This window comes from Lutjanus erythropterus, chromosome 7, assembly GCF_056507025.1.
Source record: "Lutjanus erythropterus isolate fLutEry1 chromosome 7, fLutEry1.hap2, whole genome shotgun sequence".
In the NCBI taxonomy this organism is placed as follows: Eukaryota; Metazoa; Chordata; class Actinopteri; order Lutjaniformes; family Lutjanidae; genus Lutjanus; species Lutjanus erythropterus.
The window spans coordinates 22,570,840-22,598,797 of record NC_139323.1 but is presented as its reverse complement, the minus strand read 5'-3'; the positions used below and the strand labels follow the sequence as shown (position 1 = coordinate 22,598,797).

At 40.2% G+C, this 27,958-nt stretch overlaps 2 protein-coding genes and 1 long non-coding RNA gene across 5 annotated transcripts; 2 read left to right on the top strand and 1 right to left on the bottom strand.

Annotated features, from left to right (window-relative positions):
* The first annotated feature begins 2,400 nt into the window (after positions 1–2,400).
* On the top strand, positions 2,401–19,181 carry LOC146324017 (WD repeat-containing protein 47-like). The gene is made up of 16 exons (XM_084723222.1): positions 2,401–2,593; positions 5,145–5,335; positions 6,470–6,553; positions 7,109–7,193; positions 8,697–9,005; positions 10,119–10,558; positions 13,615–13,711; positions 14,710–14,882; positions 14,972–15,229; positions 15,529–15,598; positions 16,359–16,516; positions 16,959–17,128; positions 17,288–17,458; positions 17,743–17,874; positions 18,586–18,804; positions 18,925–19,181. The coding sequence occupies exons 2-16, from the start codon at positions 5,178–5,180 to the stop codon at positions 19,065–19,067; spliced, it is 2,667 nt and encodes an 888-aa protein (XP_084579348.1). The 5' UTR covers positions 2,401–2,593; positions 5,145–5,177; the 3' UTR covers positions 19,068–19,181.
* LOC146324016 (uncharacterized) lies at positions 18,641–25,496 on the bottom strand. The gene is made up of 3 exons (XR_014771212.1): positions 25,376–25,496; positions 18,885–19,068; positions 18,641–18,769 (listed from the first exon to the last, which is right to left on the bottom strand). It is a non-coding gene; the product is annotated as an uncharacterized LOC146324016 (long non-coding RNA).
* Positions 23,089–26,880, top strand: lim2.2 (lens intrinsic membrane protein 2.2). 3 transcript variants are annotated; one of them, XM_084723223.1, is made up of 5 exons: positions 23,089–23,185; positions 24,682–24,904; positions 25,390–25,530; positions 25,920–26,054; positions 26,717–26,880. In XM_084723223.1, exons 2-5 carry the CDS (start codon positions 24,727–24,729, stop codon positions 26,785–26,787), a joined length of 525 nt encoding a protein of 174 aa, XP_084579349.1. In that variant the 5' UTR covers positions 23,089–23,185; positions 24,682–24,726; the 3' UTR covers positions 26,788–26,880. The 3 variants fall into 3 exon arrangements, with proteins under 3 accessions (XP_084579349.1, XP_084579350.1, XP_084579351.1); XM_084723224.1 differs by lacking the exon at positions 23,089–23,185 and adding an exon at positions 23,320–23,521; XM_084723225.1 differs by lacking the exon at positions 23,089–23,185 and adding an exon at positions 23,699–23,788.
* Positions 26,881–27,958: the final 1,078 nt, after the last annotated feature.

Here is a 27,958-nt window from a genome sequence, read left to right as displayed (position 1 = left end):
ATTCATTAAAATAGCCACACTGTTACTATTGTTGTGTCTGTTGCCCTTACATAACACAACTGTATGTTGACCCAAACTAATATTACATTATGTGACATATTAGCAGCATATTAGTCTGTTGTCTATAGATGCAACATATCCTAAATAGGCCAGAAATACAGTAATTTTGTTAGAATTCTGTTTTTTCCTATTATGAGGAGAATGAGATTCACAAAATAATGCAAGGCAGAATATCCTTATTGCTGCATACGGGTAGAGACTCGCCACAGAGTTTCATTGGTGTCAGTATCATGTTCTTTTTGCCACTGAATGCCAACATCAACACCATTCGCAGGTACGATTTCCAACAAAAACAACATCTGCTGACATGGTGCTTTGTTTTCAGCTGGGGGGTATATTTATGACCAAAAGAGAGCATGTACATGTCTTTGAAAATGTAATCAAGTGTGACAGAGTGAAGACATGCTTCTCTGTTGTCTATTGAAAGGATTCGTCCACAGAAGCTCTGTCCACCTGCTTTTGGCTGGTTAAGGCCAAAGGTCCGAGGTAAATGATTATTTAAACTGTAATGATATTGTACAGTGTGTTCATGTGAGCTCATACCTATTCACTATGATGACTTTGTTTTGTTTGTCAGACGCTGTGCTGTCATTCAACATTATTGCTGAACATGTAGTTTCATTTTTGTTTTGTTTTTGTTTTGTTTTTCTTTTTTGCATTTAATAAAACTAAGCATGGCCTCAGCATTTATGTTTTAATTATTCAAAAAATGTATACTTTATTATTAAAGAGGTAATGGAGTGTCACATCTTTCAACATGCATAATAATGGAAACAGTCATTTATTTGTTTATTTGTTATTTATATTATTTATGTTATTTGTTATATAATTATGTATTCATATTATTAATAATAATTTTTACAGTAGACATTTTAGAAAGACAAACCCTAACCTTAACCCTTGGTGAGTGCTAGTTGTCTAACCTCAGTCCTAAATCTCATTGAGCTGGAGAAAATTGTAACATTCAACACTTAATTTTAGACAAAGCAATCTCGTAAGATCAAAGGACTTGTGTATTTAGTGGTATCTAGCAGAGATAGCCACAATTTGTCTCACCCTCCCCTTCCAGCCATGTAGGAGAACCAATGGTGGCCATGAAACTCGTGAAAAGCGTATAGAGCCAGTGTTTGATTTGTTCACACCCTCTATAGTGGTGATTATACAGAAATGAAAACATATTTATGGATGTTATTTTCAATAAATCCCTCTGAATCTTGTACACTGGTCCTTTATCAGGTCCTTTACAAGCTCACAATGCATAAATCCACACAGGAATAGAAAAAAAAATACTATATCTTTGAGCAAAGAATGGACCTTGGCTACATGTTACTTGTATTTGGTAAAAACTAGGAAGCTAATATGGCGATATTGTCATTTTAAATGACCGAGGCAGCTATTCAAAGGTACAGTCATTCTTAATATCATTGATTTGGATCTACAGTTATCATGGTGTTAACACTGAGATCTGAATTACCACTTGTCAATAAAATCAAACATGTAGTTGGGCCAACAATTAGCAATAAGGCAAAGCTGAGTCCAGGGCTCCAGACCCTCAGGTTCACTGGAGGTCAGTTGTTGTCAAATTTTGATTACTGCAGAATTGTTAAGGATTTTGTACCTCAAATATACAACATAATCTAGGACTGTTCCTGCATATTACTGAGTATTATTGTCCTGTTTTGCAGAGGGGTTCTATGGCAGACTTTTTGCTCCATGTTAATCTGGGTGAAATAAAATAAAAAGCTACATAGAGGAGCACCAGTGCACCAAAAGACATGATGCATTTATTGTGAAACAGTTCCAACCTCTGGTCTAGATTCAGCTGTTTTATTATTTGAACAAAACAACAAGGCACTTCTTGGTTAAGCATGGACTAGACAAACATCAAAAATAAAATTTAAAGTGAAATAAATCTGCTTATAAACAAGAACAAAATGATACATATAATCAAATAAAATAAAGAAATAAAGAAATATGAAAAATCAAATTAAAGTAGCAGGGCTTATATCAAATTAATTTACACATATCAAAGCAGTTCTAACTCATTCTTCATGTGGTTTAGACGGGGTTTAGTTTTAAAGTGTCTGCATTTGTGTGCAAAGAATTTACCTAATAAGAAAGAATATTGATAACAAAAACCGATTCCGATTTTCTCAGTGGAAACCAGAAAAATTGTGGTCTTTAGAAGTCGTTCGTTTGGTAAATCTTTCTTAAGATTTTCAAGTTCACCTCTATCACCCGAGAATAATGTAGAAACATGAGGATGGAAGTTTTAGTCGCTGTGTTGTAGGTGTGACCACGAGGCGTCACCGCTGCAGCTGATTGGTGGTTTGCGGCTGCGTCCGCATGGCAACCGCGAGCTGTGTACAAGAAAGAAGACAGCAGAAGAAGTGACCTCTCTGCAAACACTGGCTGGGGTTGAACATCCAAACGGCCGCTCCTGCGCTCCTCTTCGTACACGCCGTCACATTTTGGAGACTGCAGACGGACCGGAGCGGCGTTAATGCGGCGTGTTGTTTGCGCAGACTGACAGGTGAGGAGTTGGCACGGATTCACGGCGGCGTGTTAGCCTCGAACACCGGCGTAGTCTTGAACGTTATCCTGAAAAATGATTTATATTAGCCTCTGTTTGTTCTGCTGCACGGGTGTGTGTGTGTGTGGTAATGTGTGTGCGCGCTCTGTGCCGTCAGGCTCCGGTAAACGAAGTGTGTGTGAGCGCAGATAAAAGTGCTGAGGCTGTCAGGTTTGGGCCGCAGACCTGCTGCTGTCACATGCAGGAGGACCAGAGCTGCTGGATGTTGTTACTGTGTGGAGGCAGGGAGGAACAGGGCGGTGTCACCGGCTGCTCTGTCTGCCTCCAGCACAGACACACAGACACACAGACACCCAGAGGCATCACTGCTCCCTCGGCTCTTTACTGCACTAACATGCGAAGGGATCATGCAAAATGAAAGACCTCTCCTTTATGTCTTGGTATAGCTGCCTATGTGATGTTGCTGTCATTAACCATTTACTGCCCGACACTAAAGAGCTGCATCATAACAAGTAGATATTAACAGACCATATAGGAAAAGAATATTAGGGTGCAGTAAGGTCTTTTACATATACATCATATGTGATCACTTCAAACAGACTGCTAATATACAGCAACATACTGTTATCCTTGGCTTGGTGCAAGTAAAGTAAGTGTACTTTACACCCAGTATGTTTTTGTTGTTGTTTCTCCATCATTTCTAGGTTGGTGGGGATGCTACAGCAACATGTAAGATCATTTTAAACCTACTGTTAAACTGAAGCTGTGCTTTCGATGCAGGAACTTTCGTTTTCGCAGGAACCTTTTTGAGGAACTCTGTGTGTTTTCTCTGTAGGGACTAAGGTTTAATGGGAATGTGCGATTACAAGGAGAAGGTCAAAAATAAACTGTGCCACCTTTCCTAAACGTTTGAACATAGTGTGCATGAAACACAGACAAACTCAGCTCATTGATTACGAATGATTGGATATTTGGAGTTATTTTTGGCATTAGAAAAAAATGTTCTTTGGTCCAGTGATGGTTTCCACTGACCTGACTTGAGGTCACACTGGTACAGGAACTTTGGAGGGGAGGCTTGCAGTGTTGAACATGTCTCAAGTATTTGCAACAATTCATTTTAGCCACTATTTTTAAAAGTCTGCAGCTGCTCACCAGTTTGTGTTTTGTTCATTTTGCATCAATTTACACATCAATATAAAGTTACAGAAGAAAACATAACACAGATGGATCAAGTACAAAGTCCATGCCTTATTGAGCATTTATGCTGAGGACAAAATCTTGCGAGCATTAATTGTTGTATAGTTGCATGCAAATATAACAACTATCGATTTTCTGTACATGAGCAGACTAATTTGCCTACTTGAAGGTCTCAAGACTTCCTTGAAAAGTACTTCCTAGGACTAAAGATCTGAGTTTTTTTGGGGATGTTTGGATGTGCTGTGCCAAAGGAGTTGAAAACATACCAGAGAGCCCACTTATTGAAGGGACTATTGAGAGGCACAGACAAACCAGAAACTCCTGTACAAGAGTTGATAAGAAGTGACATTTAAAGCATCAGGCTAGTGTTGATACTGAGCAAATCAAAACACTAGAAGGCCTGCAGGAGTAAATTTCATCTGGTCTTCAGTGTGTAAACCAGGGGACATCAGTGTGGAATAGAAGCATGGATGAGTATTTGTCAGTGTTTACATCATTAACATTGATCTTTTGAGCAGTCTGTGCACCATCTCCTCTCATTCCTCAAACATCTCTGTCCACACAGTGACAGATAATGCTGTTTATTAAGTGCTGCATATCAAAGTCAACATCTCCATAATCTTTAAATATAGGCTTTGGGCCAGGCAACAACAGGCTGCATATTATAGACATCTGAGATTTCTGCAATTTAAAATGATTGTCCTTAAGTATGACACTGTGATCACACAGACACCACCAAGTGACAAAATCTTTGTTGGTCCAAGAAATCAATTTAACCTGTTTTTGAGTGTAACATCGTGCAATTTAAGTGATGTAGGGTCTATTTATCTTTTATCTTTTCACTGGCTTACTTTTTGAAACAGTCCATCATTGTGTAATCCATAAACTGGCAGCTGTCAGAATTGTTTCACAGAACATCACAACTCTGTTGCATGTCTGCAAAAGGTAGTCACTAACCTAAAACATTTTATTTGTGCTTTAAAACCCAGTTATTCTGTCAGTAAATTGGCCAGTGCCACCAAAATGGAAAGTAAACAGAAAGACTTTCATGTAAAATCAGTTAGGCTACAACAACAAAAACATCAACCAGAACTGTGCTGTGCAAACTGTTTTGCACAAATGTTGCAAAAAAAACATGCAATTTGTGTGAATGAATAAGAAAGTCAAATCTGTTAATAATAAAAAAAAAAAGAAAGAAAGAAAATTGTTCATAGATTTGAAAAAAGTCATTCAAGAATTGAGCCAAAGCAACTGAAAGAAACTAGAATGAAACTCTTTGTATTCAGGCTAAGAACCATTAGAATAAGCATTTTTCTTCATGTCCATCTCCTCTTCCCTCTTGTCTGTCCTCCAGCCAGCAGTAAGCTGCCACCACAGACCTGTAATCATGACAGCAGAGGAGACAATCAGCATCAAGGAGGCCGAGGTGATCAAGGTGATCCTGGACTTTCTCAGCTCCAGGAAGCTGCACATCAGCATGCTGGCCTTAGAGAAGGAGAGCGGCGTTATTAATGGACTCTACTCTGATGACATGCTCTTCCTCAGGTATGACTGTGCAGCAGAGTCACATTGCAGAACAGGATAAGGCCATAGTGTACTAAAAAAGAAAATTAGACTTTCAGTTTTACAGATATGTGCAGAGCTGTGCAAGAGGCACCAGTATTTCTTAGCGTATTTGTCTCAGCCTCCACAGGTGCATGTTTCCACCCCTCTATTTTCTTAGGTTTCATTACTTTTGTCTGGCCTGTTGCTTGTGTCATCCTATTTTAGATTGTTGGGGCTGTCTGCACCACTGTGATGCAAACAGGGTTTTCAGAGGCCTCTCATGATGTTTTCACACCTGTAGTTCAGTTCATGTGGTCCAAACCAAGGGGAAAAAATAGAAATTGTTGCATTTTAGTTCTGGTCTGGTTCTTCTTCTCTCTGACTTTGATTGATTGGACAGTTTTGGTGATTGTCATCCTGCATCATCAGAATCCACATGGAGAAATCAAATTCTGACTGACAGAACTTCATGCTGCATTTTAGTGCTTCTAATGTGTATATTTCTATTCTTTCATGCCACAGAGAGTTCACAAAGAAATTACAGATCATAAGGATTGTTAGCATTATTAGACTGCAAATCAACTGCGTGTTATGAATAATGACTAACAAGTAGAGGCAGGACAAAAGGAGGCATCTTGTACAGTAATGATTCTGGCTTATTACTGTGGAATCACTGTCACACACTTTTTAATGGACCATTTTAATGGACTTTTAATGAACTGACAAAGCAAACAGAGTAGGATACAAGCACAGCAGTTTTAACGGCTTTTGTCCTATTAATCAGGGAAAATACCCACGCCAACGTGCACGCTTGTTAGCATGGTTGCCAAATTATTTGCATAAATATATGCATGGCCTGTATAGATCAATTATAAGATTGCCTCCTGAACAGATTTCTTGATTAACAGGTAGTTTAGCCTTTGAAATCATGCTAAAATCACATTTCTGCTGTCATAAATTGTGGTCGGCTTGTTTGCTATCACAACACAAACTGCATCAGTGTCACCTTGACAGCGAACTGAGACCCAGTTTTTCAAGCGCACTCAGTTCGACTGACAACTTTCGCGAGCCTCTGTTCATCTAACTGAACCAGGGGAAAGCACCATCAAACTGTTCATTTGCTGCTTTCAACAGGCAACTCGTTCTAGATGGGCAGTGGGAGGAAGTGATGCAGTTCATTCAACCTCTGGAAGGAATGGAGAAGTTTGACAAGAAAAGGTGAGAGAAATAACTTGGGATAACTTAATCTAACTGATTACGTTAACCCTTTGCTGACCATAGCTGTCATCTGTAGCTTGTGAAAGATATTTAAAGGGACAAGCAAAGTGGTTTTGATTTATTGTTGAGGCATTATGAGTCAAACTGAAGCTCAGTTTTTGAGTTAAGAGTTATAAGATGTCTGCAGCTGGAAATTGCCTGAATTTAAATTCAGTTGTATTGCTTGTTTGTTGATATTTCAAATATAATATGAGGTATTGTACTGAGGATGTTTCCCTTCAGTGGTGACTGAGTTGGATTTGCCAGTAAAGCAGGAGACTGGTGGGGAGCAAAATGAGGTCAAGTCCCAGCACTGTGTTGGCCTCATCATGTCATATTACTGACAGCCTCTGTTTCTCACCAACCAACAAGCATTTAACACAAATGATGGATGTGTTTAAACTCAGCTGTCCCATTTTAGCAAATGACAAGTTTATTAAAATGATTCAACCCATGAAATGTCACATGAGGGTTCATCAGTTCAGTATCTTTATTAATCATGAGATTTGTTTCCAGGTTCCGCTACATCGTTCTGAAGCAGAAGTTTCTGGAAGCTCTGTGTGTAAATAACGCCATGTCTGCTGCTGAAGACCCTCAGAATGTACGTAAATATATAATTAGGAGATTAATTTGAGTATTGGCAATTTGAAAACAATCTGACTAGACAAGATGAGCAAAGGTCAGCTCATTACGTTTCCATCAGGGACGACAATGGAGGTAAGAACACTAACTTTCTTGTGTTAGTCTTGACAATTTTGGATAAATTGTACAAGGAGCTCACAACATTTTTATTGTCAAATAAAATCAATCAATCAATTGAAGTACAGTGGCCTATTGGTTATCAAATTGGACTCACAACTGCTGTGCAAGGCCGCTAGCTGGGAAACCAGATACACTCAAAATGCCCTTGAGCATGGATACCTAATATCTCTCTGCTCCATTTAAACTGCTCAGTGGTCAGCAGGAGAAGCTTTTGATTGAATTGAGATGATAAACATCTGTGTGAATATGAAGCTTCTTAAAAATTTGCGTGGGCCACATGAGCTTTCCATTTTGATCCAGATAAATAAGATTGTCAGGTTTGTTGACAGCTCTTTAAGCCAGGTTTCATAGCAGGTTTTACTAGCTGCCATCCTTAAAGGGAAAATATGTCACTTTTCAGTCAACGTTCAATGCAGTGAGTTGAAGCAATACTTTCCTCAGCGCATGCTATATTGACCAAAAAGTATTCTCCTCCTCGTGGAGGCATGCCAGCAGTGCCTACATGTACCAGGATGCATTGTGTGCAAGCTTCTGATATTGGAGTCAACTCTCTGCTGATCGAGTGGATTAAGAGTTGTTCAATTTTGTCATATCCATGAGCAGGACAATGAGCATAGCTGCTATCTACACATTGCACACAGATGCCTGCAGAGCCCTGAACCAATCACACACATTTTCTGAGTGATGACACCACAATAAGTGGGCTTCCTGCAACCCAGTCAGGATTCTTGTGGTGCTTTTGCAGAGGAGACAACAATTTTCTGGATTGAAACTAATAGAAAACAAATGAGATGTCAGTCAATTTTAGAAGGTACAAAACCACACTGCCAAAACAAAAATCAAAGATCAACAGTGAAACAGTGGAATTGTTCACTACATACAAATACCTTGTCATTAAAAAAATAAATAAACTTATCTTTGAGGAGTGTGCCACTTCAGAAGACAGTAGAAAAAGTGCTGACACTGAACTTTCTATGTAAACTTAATAATTTAAATGTAAACAGCCTGGTTTTACAAATGTTGAGTGTTATTTCTTTCGGTCTTGGTCTTCTGGTCTTCAGTAAAATGCACAAAAAGGACCAAGCCAAGCTCCAGCTACAAATCAGGACATAGGAGGGAAATTATATGTATTGACCGGGAAACTGCCACCAGCCTGAACATCAAACTCTTCCTCCAAAACGTTAAAAAAAATCTTACAGGACAGTAACCATCCCCTTCAGTCCAAGCTAAGTTACAGCTGCAGCCTGACAAATGGATTTCCCCATGTGGGATTCAGATTCAGAAAAAGCATCTTAACACCCTTATACTCACCTGCCCTCTCTGAATTTTCTGTCACCTCCAGCTGGAGCTCACCATGCAGGAGGCCGTCAAGTGTCTCCACAGTCTGGAGGAGTACTGCCCGACCAAGGAGGACTACAGCAAGCTGTGTCTCCTCCTCACCCTGCCGCGCCTCACCCACCACGCAGAGTTCAAAGACTGGAACCCAAGCACGGCACGTGTCCACTGCTTTGAGGAAGCCTGCGCGATGGTGGCTGAGTTCATCCCTGCGGACAGGAAGCTGAGCGAGGCCGGCTTCAGGGCGAGCGGCAACCGCCTCTTCCAGCTGCTCATCAAAGGGATCCTTTATGAGTGCTGTGTCGAGTTCTGCCAGGTAACGTGACACCCAAAGAATTAAAAGGGCTACAAGGAAAGGTCAGTGGCTATTAAAGGCATAGTTCAGGTTTTAAAAGTGGGGTTGTATGAGCTACTTATCCATACTTAGTGTGTTACCTACTGTAGAGTAGATGGCGGTGAACTTACCCCCAGTGTGAGGAGGCAAACAGGAGTACTGCCACGTGAACTAAGCAATTTATTCCTGTGGAAAGGGTTAGCAGCATAACATATTTTAGCCACCTTAAAAATCTCTATCAGTTTAAGTATCGATGTAAATGTGACTTAGTGTTTTCAAGGGTTACTGTGGATATCTTTATTTTTTTAATTCGGATCCCCATTAGTTTCCACTGAGATAGAAACGAAACATAACATATAAAATTAGACAGTTATACATGTAAAATGCATCAGTGTGTATACACATGCTCCAGACATGTCTAAGTTTGTCAGTTGTTTTAGTTAGTTAGTTTTGTTAGTTTTTGTTTAATTAGATAACCCCTAGTTTGTGAGTACAGACAATTAGGTTGTTTACTACAACAGATATTCCTAAAGAAACTCATTAGTTTACATGTCAATCTCTCTTCTACTCTGAGTCATGAGTAGTGGCATGCAGTCTCCCTGTCCTCGGCCTCATCCTGATGGGCAGACCAGTGCAAGTCTTGCAGTTTTATTCTGAGCTCTTTTCAGCTTAGACAGATCTTTTTTTCCACTACCACTGTCACTGTTTCTCCCATGTTAGCTGCCCATCGAGTGACACCAAGCAAGTTTCCCTCTTGATCCTTTTTAATATCCATGCCCAAATAACAGGCACAGCTGATCATCATTATCATTATGGCTAAGTGCCTCATATGACACCACTTCAAAAAAAAAACCCTGATCCCTTTAAAATGGTCAAACCTAATGCTACCTCTCCAAACATGTAGAGATACTTGAAAATCCATTAAAAGACATTTTAATATAAGGACCCTGTTGACCTTAGAAATCAAGTTGAATCTTTGAAAGCTTACAGAGAAAATTTTAAGACGTAGTTGGTCTAATTGCACTGTTACATTTGTTTCAAAATCATCAAAAAAATAACTTCACCTACAGTTGATGCTCTGTTTCTGTTTTCTAGAGTAAAGCCACTGGTGAAGAGATCACAGAGGGGGAGGTGCTGCTCGGGGTGGATTTGCTTTGTGGGAATGGCTGTGATGAACTGGACTTGTCGCTGCTCTCCTGGCTGCAGAACCTCTCTCCAGGTGCCTTCTCTTGCGCCTTCCAGCAAAAGACCCTCAACATCCACGTGGACCGCTTGGTGAAGCCCAGCAAAGCCGGCTACGCCGACCTCCTCACCCCGCTAATCAACCGCCTGTCCCCCCGCCCTACCTCACCCTTCCGTCAGAGGCCTCATTCGGCGGACACCTACATGTCTAGATCCCTCAACCCAGCTTTGGACGGCTTGTCCCACGGTCTGGCAGCCCAGGACAAAAGAGGCATGGAGGCGAACATGAAGTCTGCCCTCAGTCGGAGCCTTGTGGAGAATAATGTGCATCAACAGGACGATTCACCGGAAAGGTAAGAGTCAAACACCTGAAGCACACCTGCGTGGAGTATAATGCTACAGATGTCTGCAGCAGTCAACAGCACATGTCAAAGCATACCATACATTTGCTTAAAAAAAAAACAAAACTAATGTATGCATGTATCACTGCAAAACAAATTTTCCTCTGTAGCATGAACACATTTTAAATTCTTCTATAAATATTTGGTCATATACTTTCCTGTGATTATTGCCTCTTCTGACAATTAAATTTCACAAGCCTCTGTCATCTGAGTCTTAAAACATGTAACAGGGTTTCTGCAGCTTTCAAAAAGTCCATAATCTAATAGTCTGAATATTAGGCTTCAAAATGCCTTAAATATGATTTTTTTTAACAAGTTAATCCAAACATAAATTGTTAGTGTTACTTTTATTAAGAAGAAGACTTAAATTAATTAAGTCTTGTTTTAAATGTGGTTTTGGGGAAAAAAAAAATGTTTTGTTCACAGTGTTACAACAACAAAACAAACCCAACACTAAACCAATAACTACCACTGCTACCATTACTATTGCGTACACAGTTCTTTGTAGTCATGTTCAGCTGAACGTTGTAATTCTGAGACTCCGATTTTCCTTTCTTATTGCTTTTTTTTGAAAGAGGTCTTAAAAACATTCACAATGGCCTTTAAAAGGTCTTAAGTCTTACATTTAACTTGTTGAAACTTGCAAAAACCCTGCATAAAAAAACCCAACATGAATTTATTGCAATTTAGCAGATGTTACTTGTGTAAATACCAGATTTTCTTGTCTCAGTGTTAATATACACAGTACTGTATATGTAGCGTACTTTAATCAAATTAAATCAAAAGAGATACTGAACTACACTTATGCTCAATATTATGACATAATATTCTTATATATTTGTTATACTCACAATTATACTCAAACCCATAAAAAATACATCTTGACCTGATGATTTGATGTTTTGAAATATTTAGCAGTCATCTGTATTAGTTCGGGCCCTTCTAGAAATCCTGACTTACATTGAGACTGTTCTACTGAAATTCCCTTGATGTAAAATGGATTTAATTTTCAGTCTTTCCTGGAGCGTTCTTACCAGGCTCTCTCTCTCTCTCTTAGCATGATGTACATGTGCAACCTTAGGTATTAAACCCAGTGATAGATCTTGTTGTGTGACACAATCTGTAGCTCCATTAATCCCATCAGCCCTGCTTTAACAGAGATATACTGCCTCATCTGTCATTTCCTACAGTGCTGCACAAGGCATAATAAACTGCAGCTGAGTGTTAATGGATGCAGTATAATCTAAAGCCTTCAACTAATGACTCATTATTAAAAATCATAGTACTGAGGCTTATAATAAATTAAGGGTGTAAAATGTAGGTACTTTTCCTTATGAAAAGTAAACTGATGTGGACTAAAGGGGAGGTTCTTACAGTTAATTAAATGTCATTTTACTTGGGTCTTGATGGCTTACTTGGCCTTTACTGCAGCCTCAGTTTCTCCACTGTGGACTAAGCACAGTGACCTCTGCCCTTATAACAGCGTCAAGGGACCTAAAAGACTCTTGCCTCCCTTTTTTTTGCTGTGTTCTTGTCCCACTTGTGCTTGCTCTGCAGAACAGAACAGGGCAGCACCAGATACAGTATAAGAAGCTGATTCTGGGATGTCCTGGTTGGTAGCTCACTTTGTAGAGCATACACCCCATGTGCTGAGGCTGAAGTCCTCTGCAGTGATCCAGGCTCATATCTGACCTGCAGCCCTCTGCTGAATGTCACCCCCCCTCCCTCTTTTCTGTCTGTTTCAGCTATATAAGAAGCTAACACATCACAGGGACAGTGTAGTATGAAATATGTTTGGTGAAAACACTTAGGAAGTAAGGCAAGATGTGTTTTCAAGTCCATTAAAGTATCTTCCACTAAGTGGAGACGCATGAGGCATCAAATGAAAAACACTGTCCTCTACTGTAAACTGAGTAGTTTGTCAGTCTGTTGGATTCTGCCAGGCTCTCTGTGGCTCCACCTGCTGGATGCAACTCAGGCACAAATGAGATCACCACCATCAATGATAAAGACTAACTGTGCCTTTGAATATCCATACTACCACACTGTTTAGGCAGAAAAAACATTATATGTCCCAATACATAGTATGTCAAATGCAGTATACCAAAAATACCAGGATGTCCTGCTGCTTCCGGTTGCATTTTGCAGTGTGCAAGCCAGCATGCTTTTCTGGCTATACTGACCCACAATCCTTTGTGAAGGGTGTATGAGCAGGAGGGTCAAAGTTCAAGATGCTATTTTATGAGGAAGCAGTTTGTTCCAAATGTATGCATACTGTATAAAGCAGTACATACAGCTGCAGTACATACTAAAAGAAAAAAAAAGTGCCATTTAGAATTCAGGACAAAAGTTTACTTTTCTCATCCTTAACAGAAATTTGTCTTACAGAAGGATATACAACTTAATTCATGATTACAATTAATCAAATATGCAAAAAAACAAACAAACAGCTCTAAACAAAATGTTACTTTGTTACTGATGTTTTCCTAAAAACTAAAACATTAAGAAAGAAAATGGTCACCTACACAGTATTTCATAATACTACTTCCAATGTTGAGGTCTAGTGAACTACATATAATTAAATCTTTAACTACATTTTGGACTACCTTGCTGGTAATTCAATTTTATTTACATTTGCATAGTGATTCAAGTACTAAAATGACTTTTTTCCCCATATGTGTAGTTGACTACTGAAACTACAAATATTTCTGGGGCACAAATAGAGAGGAATGAGTTTATATTTTATTGTATACAAAACCAAACTTGACATTCCTTGCACTTTCCAAGGAATAACAAAGTAAAACTACTTTTTTCAACTAGCTTTAATTAGCCTAACCAAACTAGATTTCTCAGTAGGGTAGCTTTGCTGGAGTTAAACTTCTTCCAGTGTGAAGTCAGGAAGTGACTTTGAAAGCATAGCTTTGCAAGCTACCAGTTTCTTTTTATTTCCTACATACAGTATTATCTTAGAGTTTCATATACGTAAATGTATGTTTTCTTAACTGTAGGAAACACCCACAAGGGCTGGATGGACCCAACACCACACGCACCCCTCTGACCCCTGGAAAAGATGGTGGGCCACCCTGCAGCACAGAAACAAATGAGGTAATAACAGCTGCAGACTATAAGCAGTGCCTTACTGTATGTGCGGTGTGGTACATTACAGACTTTACATAGGTCAGTGATAAACATTTCAGATGTGGAAGAGTTGAGCGTCTCACCTCTTGTTGCTCAGGCTGAATTGGTTTCATAACTCGTAAAAAGAAACAACCACGGTCGACTGTCTGGTCACTCGAGTCAAAGTCAAAGTGAGATTTTCAGTCTGTCTTCGCTCCACAGTCGTAACTCCAGATTTAAGAGATTCAAAATAGATTCCCCCTGAACCCCTGAACCATCTCGTCTCCACACCTACAACACCTCATAAATCCTTCCCCAATTCTCCACCACGACTGTCCGAGGGGCCCCAGCATCCTCCTGCCCCCTGCCTCAGTGAAGAGGGTGGAGGTCATGGACTCTGGAGGCACATAATCTGGTTTGATGTGCGGTCACACCCAAGATGGCCCGCTGTTTCCATCATCGCTCATCTTTATGCATCCTAGGTCCCATCTAGAGGAGCAAAGTAGCTCGAGATTGGATTGTTTTGTGTGTGTGTGTGTGTGCGTGCATGTTTGTGTGTGCGTGAAAAGTGGTGAGAGAGATGAAGGGGAATATACTGTAGACCCGCTGGATATGATGAGGTCCTTGAAAACTTTTTATGGGATGGATGATGGAGGACGAGGCCTTGGGAGCTGAAGAGTCGTCAGTAGTGGCTCTTGGGAGAGAGTTTGTCTATTATAATCTAGTGTGTGTGGTCTTGCGCGTTTGGCAAGTGTTGAAGCAGAGATTACTAAAAGGCAATACTAAAATATTCTGTCATCCAGCTTAGAGAGCCTGTTCAGCTCAGACAAATTCTGCCAAAATATTGCTTGAGTTTTCTACATCTTCTGACAGGGATCTACTGTAGGTAATACACCGACTATCAATAAGTACCTCATACAGCCTCACTTAAAATAATCTGATCTATCCCTTTAATGTTGACTCACTGTGTGCGTGTGTCTGTCCAGCGTCTTGACTCCACAGAGCATATCCAGGAGTATTACAGACAGCGTCTCCGCGTGCAGCAGCATCTGGAGCAGAAGCAGCAACAGAGGCAGCTTTACCAGCAGATGCTGCTGGAAGGAGGAGTGAAGCCGCAGGACGGAGCCCAAAACAACCTCACGGAGACCTTCCTCAGCAGGTAGAGGAGGTCATGGTTTGTGATTTTTAATGAATGAAACACAGTCTGAGTGCTACTGTCTTGAGACAAGAGGTCTTGTTGTTGTCTAGATCCATTCAGAAGTTGGAGGAGATGAATGTGGGCATCGATCACAGAGGGGACGAGGTGATGTCACATCTGGGCCAGCAGTGGAACGGACTGACGGGGAACCTCAGCACCTCCAGTCCCAGAACTACCGACACCCGCCACACCCCGGACACCGGGCCGCCAAGGGACAAGCCAGGTGGTGGGGTCAGCAGCACCCCATTAAAGACTGGGGGTCGCAGCTTGCCTTCTCTCGGCGAGTCCCCGGTTCCTGCCAGTCAGAGGTAAGAGCCTGCTGAGTGTCATACTGACTTCAGCTTTTACAGGATATTAAATCAAAATCATAATTCAGTAATTTGATGTTGACTTCCTATCTTTAAACTCTGGAGCAAAAATTAAAACAGTTTATTTGATTTAATATTGATCAGTAAGCAGATATACATTCATGTGTTATGTAAAGGAGTTATTATAAAGTAACAGTAGTGTACAAAATAAATATAATTCTTTCTACAAAAAATACGTAGAATGAATTAACCTTTCTACGTGTGTGTGTCTGTGTCTGTGTGTGCATTTTTATTGTCAGTGCTGAGAGGATCAGAGGTCACACAGTACAAGATGATTCTGGCTGCTCTGCGACACGAAGCTCACAAGAGGTACAGCAAACTGCTCATTTTTATATTAGTTTCATACTTATCTTAGTATTAGTAGGTCAGGTGTGTCTTCTATTGTGCATTCTAGGGCTGTACCAAATATTTTGAAGTCTTGGATCTTCATTCATATCACTGACTATCAAATTCAAAACCAACATTCGAATGACACACAGCTTTTTTTTTCTTGCATTTTTATTAATTCCAGTATTCAACCCAGTATTTCTGCACAGTTGCAGATAAATATTACTAGTATTGTATTAGATTCTATGGGTGACTGTGTAGAAATATTTCTGATTCATATAATTCAAACATTTCCAATAGCTCCAAAGTGTTGTAAAGTCCAAAAGTCAAAATTTATTGAGAAAAGTTCACAACATGCTTTTGTCTATTGAAATATTCTGCTTTAATTCATATTTGTTGGTGTTAAGTGTTTCGAAAAAAAAAACACATTTTCACTGAGGTAAACAATTTTGGTCTCCTGCTTGCAACACACAAAGGGATACATTTGTATAATCACAAAAAATCTATGGCAGCTCAATAAAAATAATAATAACAAAAAAAAGATTTAATTCAATGAATCACTTCATTCCAATGATGTCATAAAATATGACAACAGAAATTCAAAGCTTCATTAAAAACTTTGATAGACGCTTGTTTGGCCTGTTTTCTAAAGGTTACCCTGCATGGTATTTGCGTTTTTAAAATCTATGTTGATGTACACGTTGATCAAATGTCAAAAGCTTATTTTTCTCATCTTGTACAGCCGGGCAAGTCCAAAACACAGTTTGTTAAAGTGAACCAGCTTGAGGACACACAGGCGGTGCGTGCAGTGGCCTTCCATCCCTCTGGAGCTCTCTACGCTGTCGGCTCCAACTCAAAAACCCTGAGAGTCTGTGCCTACCCAGAAACACTGACCACCAGGTACAAACCGTTCACAGGCACCTACAAATCCAAACAATGAGATAATCTTACAAGATGATAGATTATGTATGTACTGGAAAAATGAGCAGTGGTTTTATAGAAAATGTTACCAATGTTTGTTCATGCACAGAAAAAGCTGACAGCTAAAAGGTGCATAATTTAACTTATTCTGGCTGTATGGGGATTAAAGTAAATGTGCACATGATTAATTGGGGATTTTTGCATCTTGTGAGCATTTTTGATTAAATTTATTTGCCAAAGACTATCTGCATTTTGTGAGAAGATGGACAAAAACATGTTTTTTGCAGAGAAATGCTGGCAGAAAATTAGGACGTTTGAACAAAAAAGAGGCAAAAAATTTAAATCCAGATTGCAAATTTTCTCCACGGTTCTTTTATAACTTCCTTCACACTTCTTTGTCTGTCTGTCTCTGTTCATTCAGTGGTTCTGGTGCAGTCAAGCAGCCAGTGGTTAGATTCAGGAGGAACAAACATCACAAGGGCTCAATCTACTGCGTGGCCTGGAGTCACTGCGGACAGCTGCTGGCTACTGGCTCCAACGATAAATATGTCAAAGTCCTGCCTTTCAATGCAGACAGCTGCAATGCCACAGGTACTGTTTTACCTATGAGCATTCTTCTACCTCTTTGGTAATTTGGTAAAACTCACTGGTGTTTTAAAAACAAGAAAAATAGTTTCATTAAGAATATTTATATCTTCTGATGTTTACGTAACTCTGTGTTTCCACCCCAAATGTGTGTCTCTGCTTCAGGCCCAGACCTGGAGTTCAGCATGCATGATGGCACCATCAGGGACCTGGCCTTCATGGAGGGCCCAGAAAGTGGAGGATCCATATTGATCAGTGCCGGGGCCGGAGACTGCAACATCTACACTACAGACTGTCAGAGAGGACAGGGCCTCCACGCACTGAGTGGACACACTGGTATGTGCGCGGCAACTCGTGTCCTGCACATGTGACATGTGGTATCATGAGGAAACTCAAGGGTTCTGAAATCAGTTGGAAGATCATCAACATACATCATTAAATTCTGATACATTCTGTGTCACAAAGTTACTTATCTAATGAGAAACCAATGAGCTCTTAGGAACAGGTCCACAAGATATTTAGAATCACATAAATGGGGCTGTAAACACAAGAACTCAGTAGAACAAGGTAAAGATGACAGCATGTACAGTGCTTAAGACATCACTGCTTTGTTTGAACAGGTCACATTCTGACTCTTTACACGTGGGGAGGCTGGATGATTGCGTCTGGCTCCCAAGACAAGACAGTCCGGTTCTGGGACCTGCGTGTGCCCAGCTGTGTCCGTGTGGTGGGCACAACTCTGCATGGCTCAGGTGAGTCACAATCGTGAGAAATAATCCTTTAAAACCCAGAAATGAATTGGCATTTTTGTACATCCAGTTCCCTCATTTAGAAGTTAGTGTTTTTTTTTTGAATGGGTTTGGGGGTCTGTGGTTGACCAAGCTTAAGAGATTTTCACATTTTGTTCTATGACAAAATACGTAAGTAAATGCCCCGCTCATGAATTTTGAAGCTTTAACATGTCTGTAGCATAATGACACTACAGGGGTTGTTGGGAACTTTGAAGATCATCGTGCTGAAATTTTTCACTTTGTGGTGGTGATATCAAAGTCATGTAACTGTGGTGTAGTTTTTGCTAGTCTAAGGTGAGCTTTTTACTTACAGCAATCACATTTAGGCTTCAAAAATCATGAGTGTGTTTACTTGTGAAGATTATCTTGTTGAACAAAACGTCTAACTTATCATAAACTTTCGTTTGCTATAGGATTTATATTCTGCACTAATCCAAAATCCAATCCAATGGAAAAATCCCATTGGCTTTTTGTTGAGGGAACCACAGTGGTGCTAACTTCCATTAGCCTACAAAAAACACATCATCCCTGCACCACTCTGTGAGATAAATCCTGAATTTTTTGCTGTTGACTTTAAATCTTGATTAACAAAAAACAAATAGTAGGCAGGCAGTTTTAAGCTGCAGCCAGTCACTGCATGTACCTCAGCTTTTACCTCTCTGTGACCCACAGGAAGTGCAGTAGCTTCGGTGGCGGTGGATCCCAGCGGCCGTCTGCTGGCAACTGGTCAGGAGGACAGTACCTGCATGTTGTATGACATCAGAGGAGGCCGTATAGTCCAGACGTGCCGCCCCCACGGCAGTGACATTCGCTCAGTGCGCTTCTCGCCTGGAGCTCATCATCTCCTCACTGGCTCCTACGACAACAAAATCATCATCAGTGACCTTCAAGGTAGAAACAAAATAAATTGCAGTACTGTGCAGTATGTGTAACAAAATACACAAGTGTTACTGTTGAAAAGAGTCATATACTTTTCCTCTGTGACATTTTTTTTCTTTTCTTTGACTTCAGGCGACCTGACAAAGCCCCTCCCTCAGACAGTGGCAGGGGAGCACTGGGACAAGGTGATCCAGTGCAGGTGGCACCCCCATGACCGGACCTTCCTGTCCTCCTCTGCAGATCGAACTGTTGTCCTCTGGGCTCCAGGCCCCTGAGCTGTTCACAAGAGAAACACTGGGTGACAAGAGCAGTAGCAGGAAGCACAAGAACACAGTGACCGCAGACGTCCCAGCATGGGAGCTGCTGCAGGGTGTGTGTGTGTGTGTGTGCGCGTGAGCATCGAGCTGTTTATGTGCTGCTCAGTTTTGTTTAGTTAACTGTGTGAGTGTGTTGTGTGTGTGTGTATAAATTGTGTGACACATGTTTTCAAGGTCACTTTAAAGTTGACAGTCTTAGTTGTGTGTGTGTTTACATACTACTGTGTATGTCTGTGAGTGTGTGTGTGCAAGAAAATGCAGCAATCTGACAATATGTGTTTGTATTTGGCTTTACAATTTGAGTGTAACTAACAAATTAAAGGAGACTAATCAGAACATTTTGTGAATGCCATAAAAGAGATAACATGGAATTTTAGTGTGAAGGGATTATTCCAGTATTTTTAAACCTGGGTCCTATTTTTACATAATTCAAGGTCTGTCTGACTAATAAGTACAACATGTTTTGGAATTGGTTTAGTAGATCACCTCAGCTGCCTGCCTTGAGATGAGCTGCAGCGTAATCCTCATCAAGGCACGTCCACAAAAATTGTTTTTGCCACTGACAGGCTCAGATTGTTATTGTGTTATTATAAGTGTGTGACAACAAAGATTACGTTGCATCTACAGCAGCCTGTTTCATGGCTGCCTGCTGAGGCGATCTACTGGAGCTACAGATAGGGTGAGGCTACTGAAGTGTTGGTTTACTAAGCGTACTTAAACTTTTTAGAAGAACCAGAAACACAAAAACTGTGAAAAAACAAAAAGGCTGTGACAATTTAGGAGTGAATCAAAGCAAGAGTTTAAGTGGCTCGAATATGATACATCCAAAAATGTTATGTAATTACCATTGCCATGTAATGCCATCAGGAAATCACATCACGATTCATGGAAAAAGTGGACAACATAACTGTCACATTTAGGGAGGCTGTGTTAAGTCGTATTAAATTGTCTTTTCTGAATTTTTTTCACATAAGTTTCCATTTGAACCACCAAAACTCTACTTTGGCCACCAAATGCAGGGGCTTTGTGGCTCACAGGGGCGGTGCTTAGAAATATTAGTGTCCCTGCCTATTTATCATTTAGATCCCCAAATATGTTTAAAAAAAGGGCCTAGGTTTAAAAAAAATACTGGAATTACCCTTTAATGTTTCTATCCAAATTTGTGAGAGGTTCAGTACCTGTTTAGGGTGTGTGTGTGTTTACTTAATCCCTTTCTGCTTTTGGCTTTTGTAAGTAGCGCATTAAGATTAACCGTACAAGGGTGGAGTTAGATGACTGATAATGCGTTTATTGAAAGCCATGAGTAAAGTTCACTGCAAGCACACCTTTACATTAGTTTCTTTTCTCACAATGCCAAACCACAGTTTAGTCAGCGACTTGATTGCCCGGGTCCAGACCTTTGAGTCGTCCCACTTCACCGGCTCGACTGAAGTGAAACAGGAGTGTAATCAGTCGACCATAATGTCTGATATCAGGCAGAGAAGGTCACTTTAGAAGGTGATGCAACATAAAGTACTGCTGTTTCTATAGGAAGCAGTGAGCTGGCCTCTATGTTGTCGAAAGAAGCCATGTTTGGTTATGCATATCATAATGTGCCTTTTTGTAACTTTTGTAGAGATTTTTTGCATGTGAGGATTGATTGAGAGATTTATTTATTTATTTGCAGCTTTATTTTGGTATTTTCTCATATGCCTCGTCATCTGTAAATTCTTGTAATGTCACTGTAATGCAGAAAATGATCACCCAATGGCATTTGTGCACACGTATATAAATTTCCAAAATGTTTTTCCCTGTCTGTTACTATTGAAAAAGTGAGAGTAATTAGTGCATTACACACATGATAAAAATACACAAATGTTCAGGTTTGGAATTTCAGTAATTTGTAAATGTGTCTCAGACAATAAATGTCATCTAATTGTTGTGTTCCAGACAAACTAAATGGATGTTTTGGGTCTAAAGTTTTAGAAACTGTTTTTTGTGGATTCAAGCAGAGCCACATGTGTCAGTTCACTGTGGTTCAAAAGATGAGCACAGTAAAAACAAAGCTTTGTGCAGCTGTAAAAAGTGATCAGGTGAGGAGAAATAAGAGTGGTTGTGGTAAAAGCTCAGTCACTGATCAGCTTCTCATGTCACATTAAAAATGAGGTTTGTAGTCGTTGCCCCCAAAACAATGTTTTTTAAAACAAAGATGATGAGTCTGGATTCATGAGAACAAAAGTCCTGAGGAGGTGAAGGGCTGTAGAGTAAACTTAAAAATGAAATATATTGCAAACAGGCTCAGAATGACGGCATCTGTCTTCCATATGTAGCGACAAAAAGTGTTGGCAGTCAAGACAAGTCAAGACGATGCTCATGAGGCACTTTAAAGAGAGGAATGCTGCTGCACTGCAAAATGTGAAATGACAAATCTGGTCACATCTTTAACTTTTACAAATAAGGATCTGATTTAATCTTCACTTTTACTGAACACCTATGCAGAAATCTGATGGATATGAGAGAGGAGAGGGTTTGAGAGAGAATGTATGTCATAGGTTATCCTATTATTCCTGTTATGCATCATATTTTACATTATCTGTGGCTCACAATGTGACATTTTTGGTGGCATTTTGAAACCTCTGTGGTTTTAAACAATGTTTGTGTACACAAATGTGTAATGATGGAAATGCTAAGACGTCAATGGTTTTCAAACTGTTAAAATAATAAAATAGTGGCTGTCTAATAACACATGTTGTTCTTGCTTTTGAATAAATAAAGCTATTTTTAAGTTACATTTTAGAGCTGTAAGTTAACTGATGGAATAAAGCTACAAAGTGCCATCACACTTGTGTGTGTTGTTTTGCCAAATAGAACACACAAACTAAAATGAAAATTAAATGTGTGTGTGTTTTTTTAGTTTCCCTACCATGTTCAGGGAGGACAGTACTTCGCAGTACTACCAGAACCTTGGGGGTGGGGCTTGCGGCATTGAACATTTGTGATTGGATGAGTGCACATATAATGATGCCTGTCCATTGTTTTATACGACATCATTCCTGTCATATAGTTGCATGGAAATATGACATGTAAAAACAGCTGTCATGTTTTCATGCACCAAATATCTTGCCTAATTATCGGGGGTCTTTGGACTGAGGCGAAAAAACAACAATGGGCTGAAAGAACCCTTTGGGTCCTTGAAAGGTAGTTCCTGTGACCACATCTTCTGGGTATCCTGGGTGGAAGCATGGTTTTAGAAGAACTCCAAAAGGTTCCACTGCAGAGACTAAGGTCTAAATCAGGTTCTAAAAAGTCCCTACTGGGGGGTAGTACTTTCCCAAAGTACAGGAGGTTTGGGAGTGGAACTTCGAGTGCTGAATATTTCCACTTGGTTTGCCTAATTTGCGGGTCTTTACACTGTAGAGAAAACTCAACGTGACAAGAATGGGCTGGAGGAACCTTTCAGTTCCATGAAAAGTAGTTCCTGAGACTAAAATTTCGGGGGTATTTTAGGTGGAAACACTGCTAGTTTGCTTTGAATGCATGTTAGGGCAACACACACAGTCCTCTGCATGTATACATGTAGATGCGGATGCACATGTATCAATGCCACTGCATCAGCAACATTTGCAAGGCTCAGGATGGACACAAGCTTACTTTCTGCTCAAGGCACCAGTCCATGTTAGTTTTGCATAGGAGGCCTGCAAATGACTGCACGCTCCCATCACTGGCGTGGCTAAACTGTGGGGGTTGGGCGTTGCTCATGGCCTCTGACAGAAAAGAGTGATGCATTTACTGCCATGGTGCCAGGTATGATCAGCTACTTTCGATGAAACATGGAGAGAGGAAGTGCAAAAAAAAAGAAGCTGAGGAATGAGAAGAAATCATGCACAGAGATGGACAAAGTGCAGGGAAAGTGGGTGATAGAGGTAACTGCAGACAAGTGAGCAAGGGGGGGGGGATTTACCATAACTCACATGCTGCGCTCGATCATTCCCTCTTTTGTGAGGCGGACAATGCGAGCCAGGGGTACAGGGCTTAAAAAGGATAGGCACACTGTTAGAGCCTGCAGCAACCCTGGAGAGACACCAGCCAAACCAGAGGTATCAGAAAAAAAACTTGGACTTAGACAGAATCTGTTTTTACAGGGAGACACTGCTTTCTTTGAAGGGTTTAAAAGCAAACCAACGACTGAGAACCTGCCTTTGGAGAACAAGCGGGACTACAAAGAAACAGGACGTGAAGTTTGGAGACCTCTGTCTAGGGAGAGGATCTTTTACAGCTGGGCCTGGGGACCTGATTTTTTTCACGTTGCTTGACAAACTATATCACCAGATAGACCTACATTCAGGAGTCAGCTGTGCAGGTCTAATAGGGATGAGATTCTGGAATTTGCAGGTTTTTAAGCGCTGCAGCGAGGAGCACACTGGTTGAAATCGGTGTGTATGAATTCATTGGTGTGCTGGCTGTGTGACAGAGGGAGACACTGCTGACAATTCAGTTGCTCGGTGTTGAAAGGTTAGGTTGTGGTGCATAGAGGGGAATTAGTGGTGAACAATGGCTCTGAACTGCCTGATAGGCAAGCTTTTTGTCATACAGCGGTTTGGCTCAGGTGCTTTGCTGGCTATGACCAATTTGACTGAATCACTAAAGACTGGCCTTCACCTTCTTGTCTAATGCATGGGCATGTATGATGTTTTTTAAAGGTAGAGTCCAGTAGGATTCGTCAGTTGCTGTTTGGAAACAAACCAGGAATATAGTTGATTGTTGAGTCTCATTCCCAGGATGTCAAATACTAACGTTTTGGACTTGTAAAGCATCCTGAGAAGAACAAAATAATGAGAAAATAAGAGAGTACAGGTGGAGGGCGGGGTTTCTGTAGATGCAGGCACCACACACTCCTGGTGGCTCGTGGGGGATGACTGGGAGGGATTATTTTTGTATGAGTCAAAGCCATATATCGACTGACCAATACTGGCCTTGCACAGCTATATTCGTCTGTATTGCTATCGGCAAATATTTGGTTGGTAATTTTTTTTAGAACACACTGAAGATCGTTTTCATTCTTCAGTTTTATGGGCAGCATTTTATGTTTATTTGGTCCTTTTTCTTAATTCCAAGTTGTTCTGTTTGTGGTTTTTCAGATTTATAGTTATTAAGATACCAGTGAAAGTTCATTATTGGTATTGGCATTTAAACCTGGTCAGATACTTTAAAAGAGACAGCAGGTTTGCAGCAGGTCAGTGAAGCTATCACAGATGCCTCTGATTTAGACCTGTACCACATCTCAAGAAGCTAAATGAGTTCTGTCATGACGCTACTCCGAACTACATCAGGTTAGGTGCCTGATTCACATGTGGAAAGATGGGAGAGAGGGTAGAATACTGGAACGTTGAACTGGCAAGGAAACTTTGTTAACTTTATCGTGAGCAGCCACAGATAATGATGTATAATTTTGGGCCTGTTGCAGCCTCAGAGAGAACTTTTAAAGCAGTTGGCTGTCAGTAAGTTTGAAGAACAGATGCTGAGGCATCCATTCGGGACATGAGCGAGTGTGTGTTTGAGGTCTAAATGACTCTGTCCTCTGTCCCCTGAACAGCTGCTGAATGCTTAGGAGGACAGAGCTTCCCCCAGCTTCTCCACGATGCTGTATACTTTGGCAGGAGGCGGCACGCTCTGCGGCGTGGCTGCCCTCGTGCTGCTCATCGTTTCTACGGCAACAGACTTCTGGATGCAGTATCGATACTCGGGCAGCTCTGCCAATCAGGGGCTTTGGAGGTTCTGTATTAACCACAAATGCCATGCCCACACCATAACTGTAGGTGAGTATTTGAGAGGCGGCATCTGGACCACAGTTATTCTAATTTATTGTTTTTCATTGTTTTTTATTTTTCAATTTTAGTTATTCAAATTGACAAAGACTAAAACTAAATACATTTCTTGATATTTTTTATTTTGGTTAGTTTGTTAGTTTCTATAAATTTACAAATATTGTGTCAATTAATGCATTTTTTTCTGTAGCCTACTTTTTTATTTTATTTCAGTTAACTAAAATGTTCTTCACACCTAGTTTCAGTTAACCATAATCACTTTGATCTGGACAAGACAACGTCAAGCTTGCAGACTTTGTCTTTGCTAGCAAATTACTCTTTCAGAATCTAATGTAAATAGGAAATCGAAAGACTGATATAATATCAAACCGGCCCATCGAGAAAACAATAAACAATTTGTTGATAATGTCTGCATTCATTCTCTTGTATTAATTTGTGTGTTGATGTGTTTGTGGTCCTGACCTTTTTATGTACAGCCTTCTGGGATGCCACAAGAGCCTTCATGCTGCTGGCGGTGCTGAGCTGCTTCGCTGGCGTGGTGCTCGGCCTGAGCGCCTTCACAAATGGTACCAAGAACAGGAGGGTCCGGACAGGCGGCATCGCCCTGGTCCTGTCAGGTAACACACACTTGAGAGACTGGTCTTTAAATTTACTGGGCAGTCTTGTTCAATTTAGTTCATCTGAACATAAACCTGACTGTGTTTATTCGAGGCAGAGTGATTATAAGATTACAGAGTAATTGTAGTGAAAGCAACATATTGCTGTGGTGGCCATTTCCCATGTACTGGAGTTATCAGGGATACTTTTTGTATTTTGGATAACCAGAGTTTAGGTCAAAAAGCTGTGCCATGCTTTGACAGACAACCCTTGCAGAGTGCAGTGTGGTGCACATTAAATATATGTTTAGAGGCCATACAGGTTAGTGTTTCTTGCATGTACCTGGCCTGCTTATTTTCATGTTTTACTCAGAGGATTTTTAACATTTCCTCTCACCCTCCCCTCTCAGGTTTTCTCGCTCTGCTGGCTTTGGCAATCTACACCGGTGTGACCGTCACTTTCTTTGGCAAACGCTTCTTGGACTGGCGCTTTTCCTGGTCCTACATCATCGGCTGGGTGGCCATCATTTTGGCTTTTGCAGCAGGTATTAACTGTATTTATTTATACGTTTCATTAATTAATTTTGTAAAAATATTAATTTATATGTGAATTACAGGACAAAGACATAGGTTTCATTTCAGCATAGGAGGGACACATTAAGTAGAGAATGCGGGGGATCAAACAATTTGCTGCATTCTTGTGAATTTGTATGCACCAGTTTCTTTTTTGTATCACTTTATGGTTGGATTATTTTTGTTTATGTAAAGGAAAATATAGGAAAATAATCTACACATACGATTGCAGGAACTGCAAACATTGGTCAGCAGTCTGGACTAAGAGTATCTATTGTTGCACAATTTTCTGATCAACAAGAAAACCTTTACATACACTGAGTGCACACACAGTCTAAGTGGCTGTGCAACTGAGTAGCAGCCTAGAGGCATAAATTAATTAAACAGGAACCTATGGCTTTTGCTTTTGGTTCCTCTTCTCTTGATTTACAGTACTGAAAGTATTGAAAGCCTCTGTGTGTGATGTCTCCAGTAACAATGATCCACAACTTCCACTGTGACAAAAATGTGCTTTTCCCTTTCTTTGATAACAATTACTGGATTTCCTTTAAAACGATAGATATGTCATTTAATTAATATTACTGTGTTACTTAACTTTCTTACAAACAATTGTCTTGTCTTTGTTTGCTTTCAGGTGTGTTTCAGCTGTGTGCTTACCAGAGAACAACTGCAGAACCTCCTCCTACAAACAACCCGGACAGCTGAATGAGATGAACACACTGATTAACTCCAAGACTGTTGCAATGGATGTCACTGCTGCTTTTGAGTACCTAGAATGGAATAAATAGAAATCACTTACACCTGTGTGGTTTCACTGCGACTCTGATTTTCTGACAACAGTAATTTTATTTAAAATGTAGAAATCAACTTACCTTTTTCAGGGGTAATTGTCATATCAGCTAATTTGAGATTAAATATTACCAAGAGCAAACTTTCTCACACCTTATCATACCTGCAACCACCAGACATTAGAGCTCTAGAAAACATTGTTTACTTTATTTAAGAATGATTTTTATTATCTCTAGGTGCAGACAAAATGATGGAAGGAGAGAAATCTTTTACTGTGACCCTTCTTTTAAAATCACTGATTCAAATAACACATGAAGTTTTGCTTCAACTCCCAAAGTTTTCCTGTAAAATTCCTTGGGCAGTGTGTGTGCTGTGGGGCAGGAGTCACTGAACAGAAATAATAAAAAATACAAAAACATTGAAAAAGTAGTGTAGTTTTCTGTTATGTTGATTCTCCACTAGATGGAGGTGTTATGCCACATATAAGAGGCTCAAAGCACCACTGCTGGAAGATGAGGCCTGGATTCACCTCACCCGCCTCTGACTTACCTGGTTTCACTTATTCACCTAACAGCCTCAGGCAGAACCAACAGCTCAGCAGCAAATTTAATAGTTGGACTATTGATCCCTCAGGGGAATCTTGGTAATTGATAGAATTCAAGTATACCTTTAGAATAAAAAAACGGGTAAATATACCATACGTGGAAGTGCAAAGTCAAAGTCAACTGGACTTCATGCAGATCTGTTCTCTGGCTCAGAACTGAGGAGTCTTTTTGCATTAGGGGTCAAATGTCAGTCCTATGACCTGGATCACAGACTTTTCACAGATGCAGTATTACAATAATAAAATATAAAAAGCTATAGATACAATAGGATATAAATTAGTAGGAAAATATTCACCACAGGTTTTTGCAAGTGGTCACACTAAAAAAACAAACATACAGGAGTTTAGTGGAATCAGCTAATATTTTTTCATTAACTTATTGTAAATATATGGGTTTAATTTACACAAGTTAAACTGAAAATTTCAAGTATTTATTTTCAGAACACTTCAGAACTCATAAACATGAATTCCTCTAACCTTAAG

Bases quoted from the DNA above. Each gene is read 5' to 3' on its own strand.
- lim2.2 (XM_084723223.1), top strand. From the start codon at position 24,727: ATGCTGTATACTTTGGCAGGAGGCGGCACGCTCTGCGGCGTGGCTGCC. The intron at 24,905-25,389 runs GTGAGTATTTGA...TTTTATGTACAG, and splicing joins TGCCCACACCATAACTGTAG to CCTTCTGGGATGCCACAAGA. The intron at 26,055-26,716 runs GTATTAACTGTA...GTTTGCTTTCAG, and splicing joins CATTTTGGCTTTTGCAGCAG to GTGTGTTTCAGCTGTGTGCT.
- LOC146324017 (XM_084723222.1), top strand. From the start codon at position 5,178: ATGACAGCAGAGGAGACAATCAGCATCAAGGAGGCCGAGGTGATCAAG. The intron at 15,599-16,358 runs GTACAGCAAACT...CATCTTGTACAG, and splicing joins CGACACGAAGCTCACAAGAG to CCGGGCAAGTCCAAAACACA. The intron at 17,459-17,742 runs GTATGTGCGCGG...TTGTTTGAACAG, and splicing joins CGCACTGAGTGGACACACTG to GTCACATTCTGACTCTTTAC.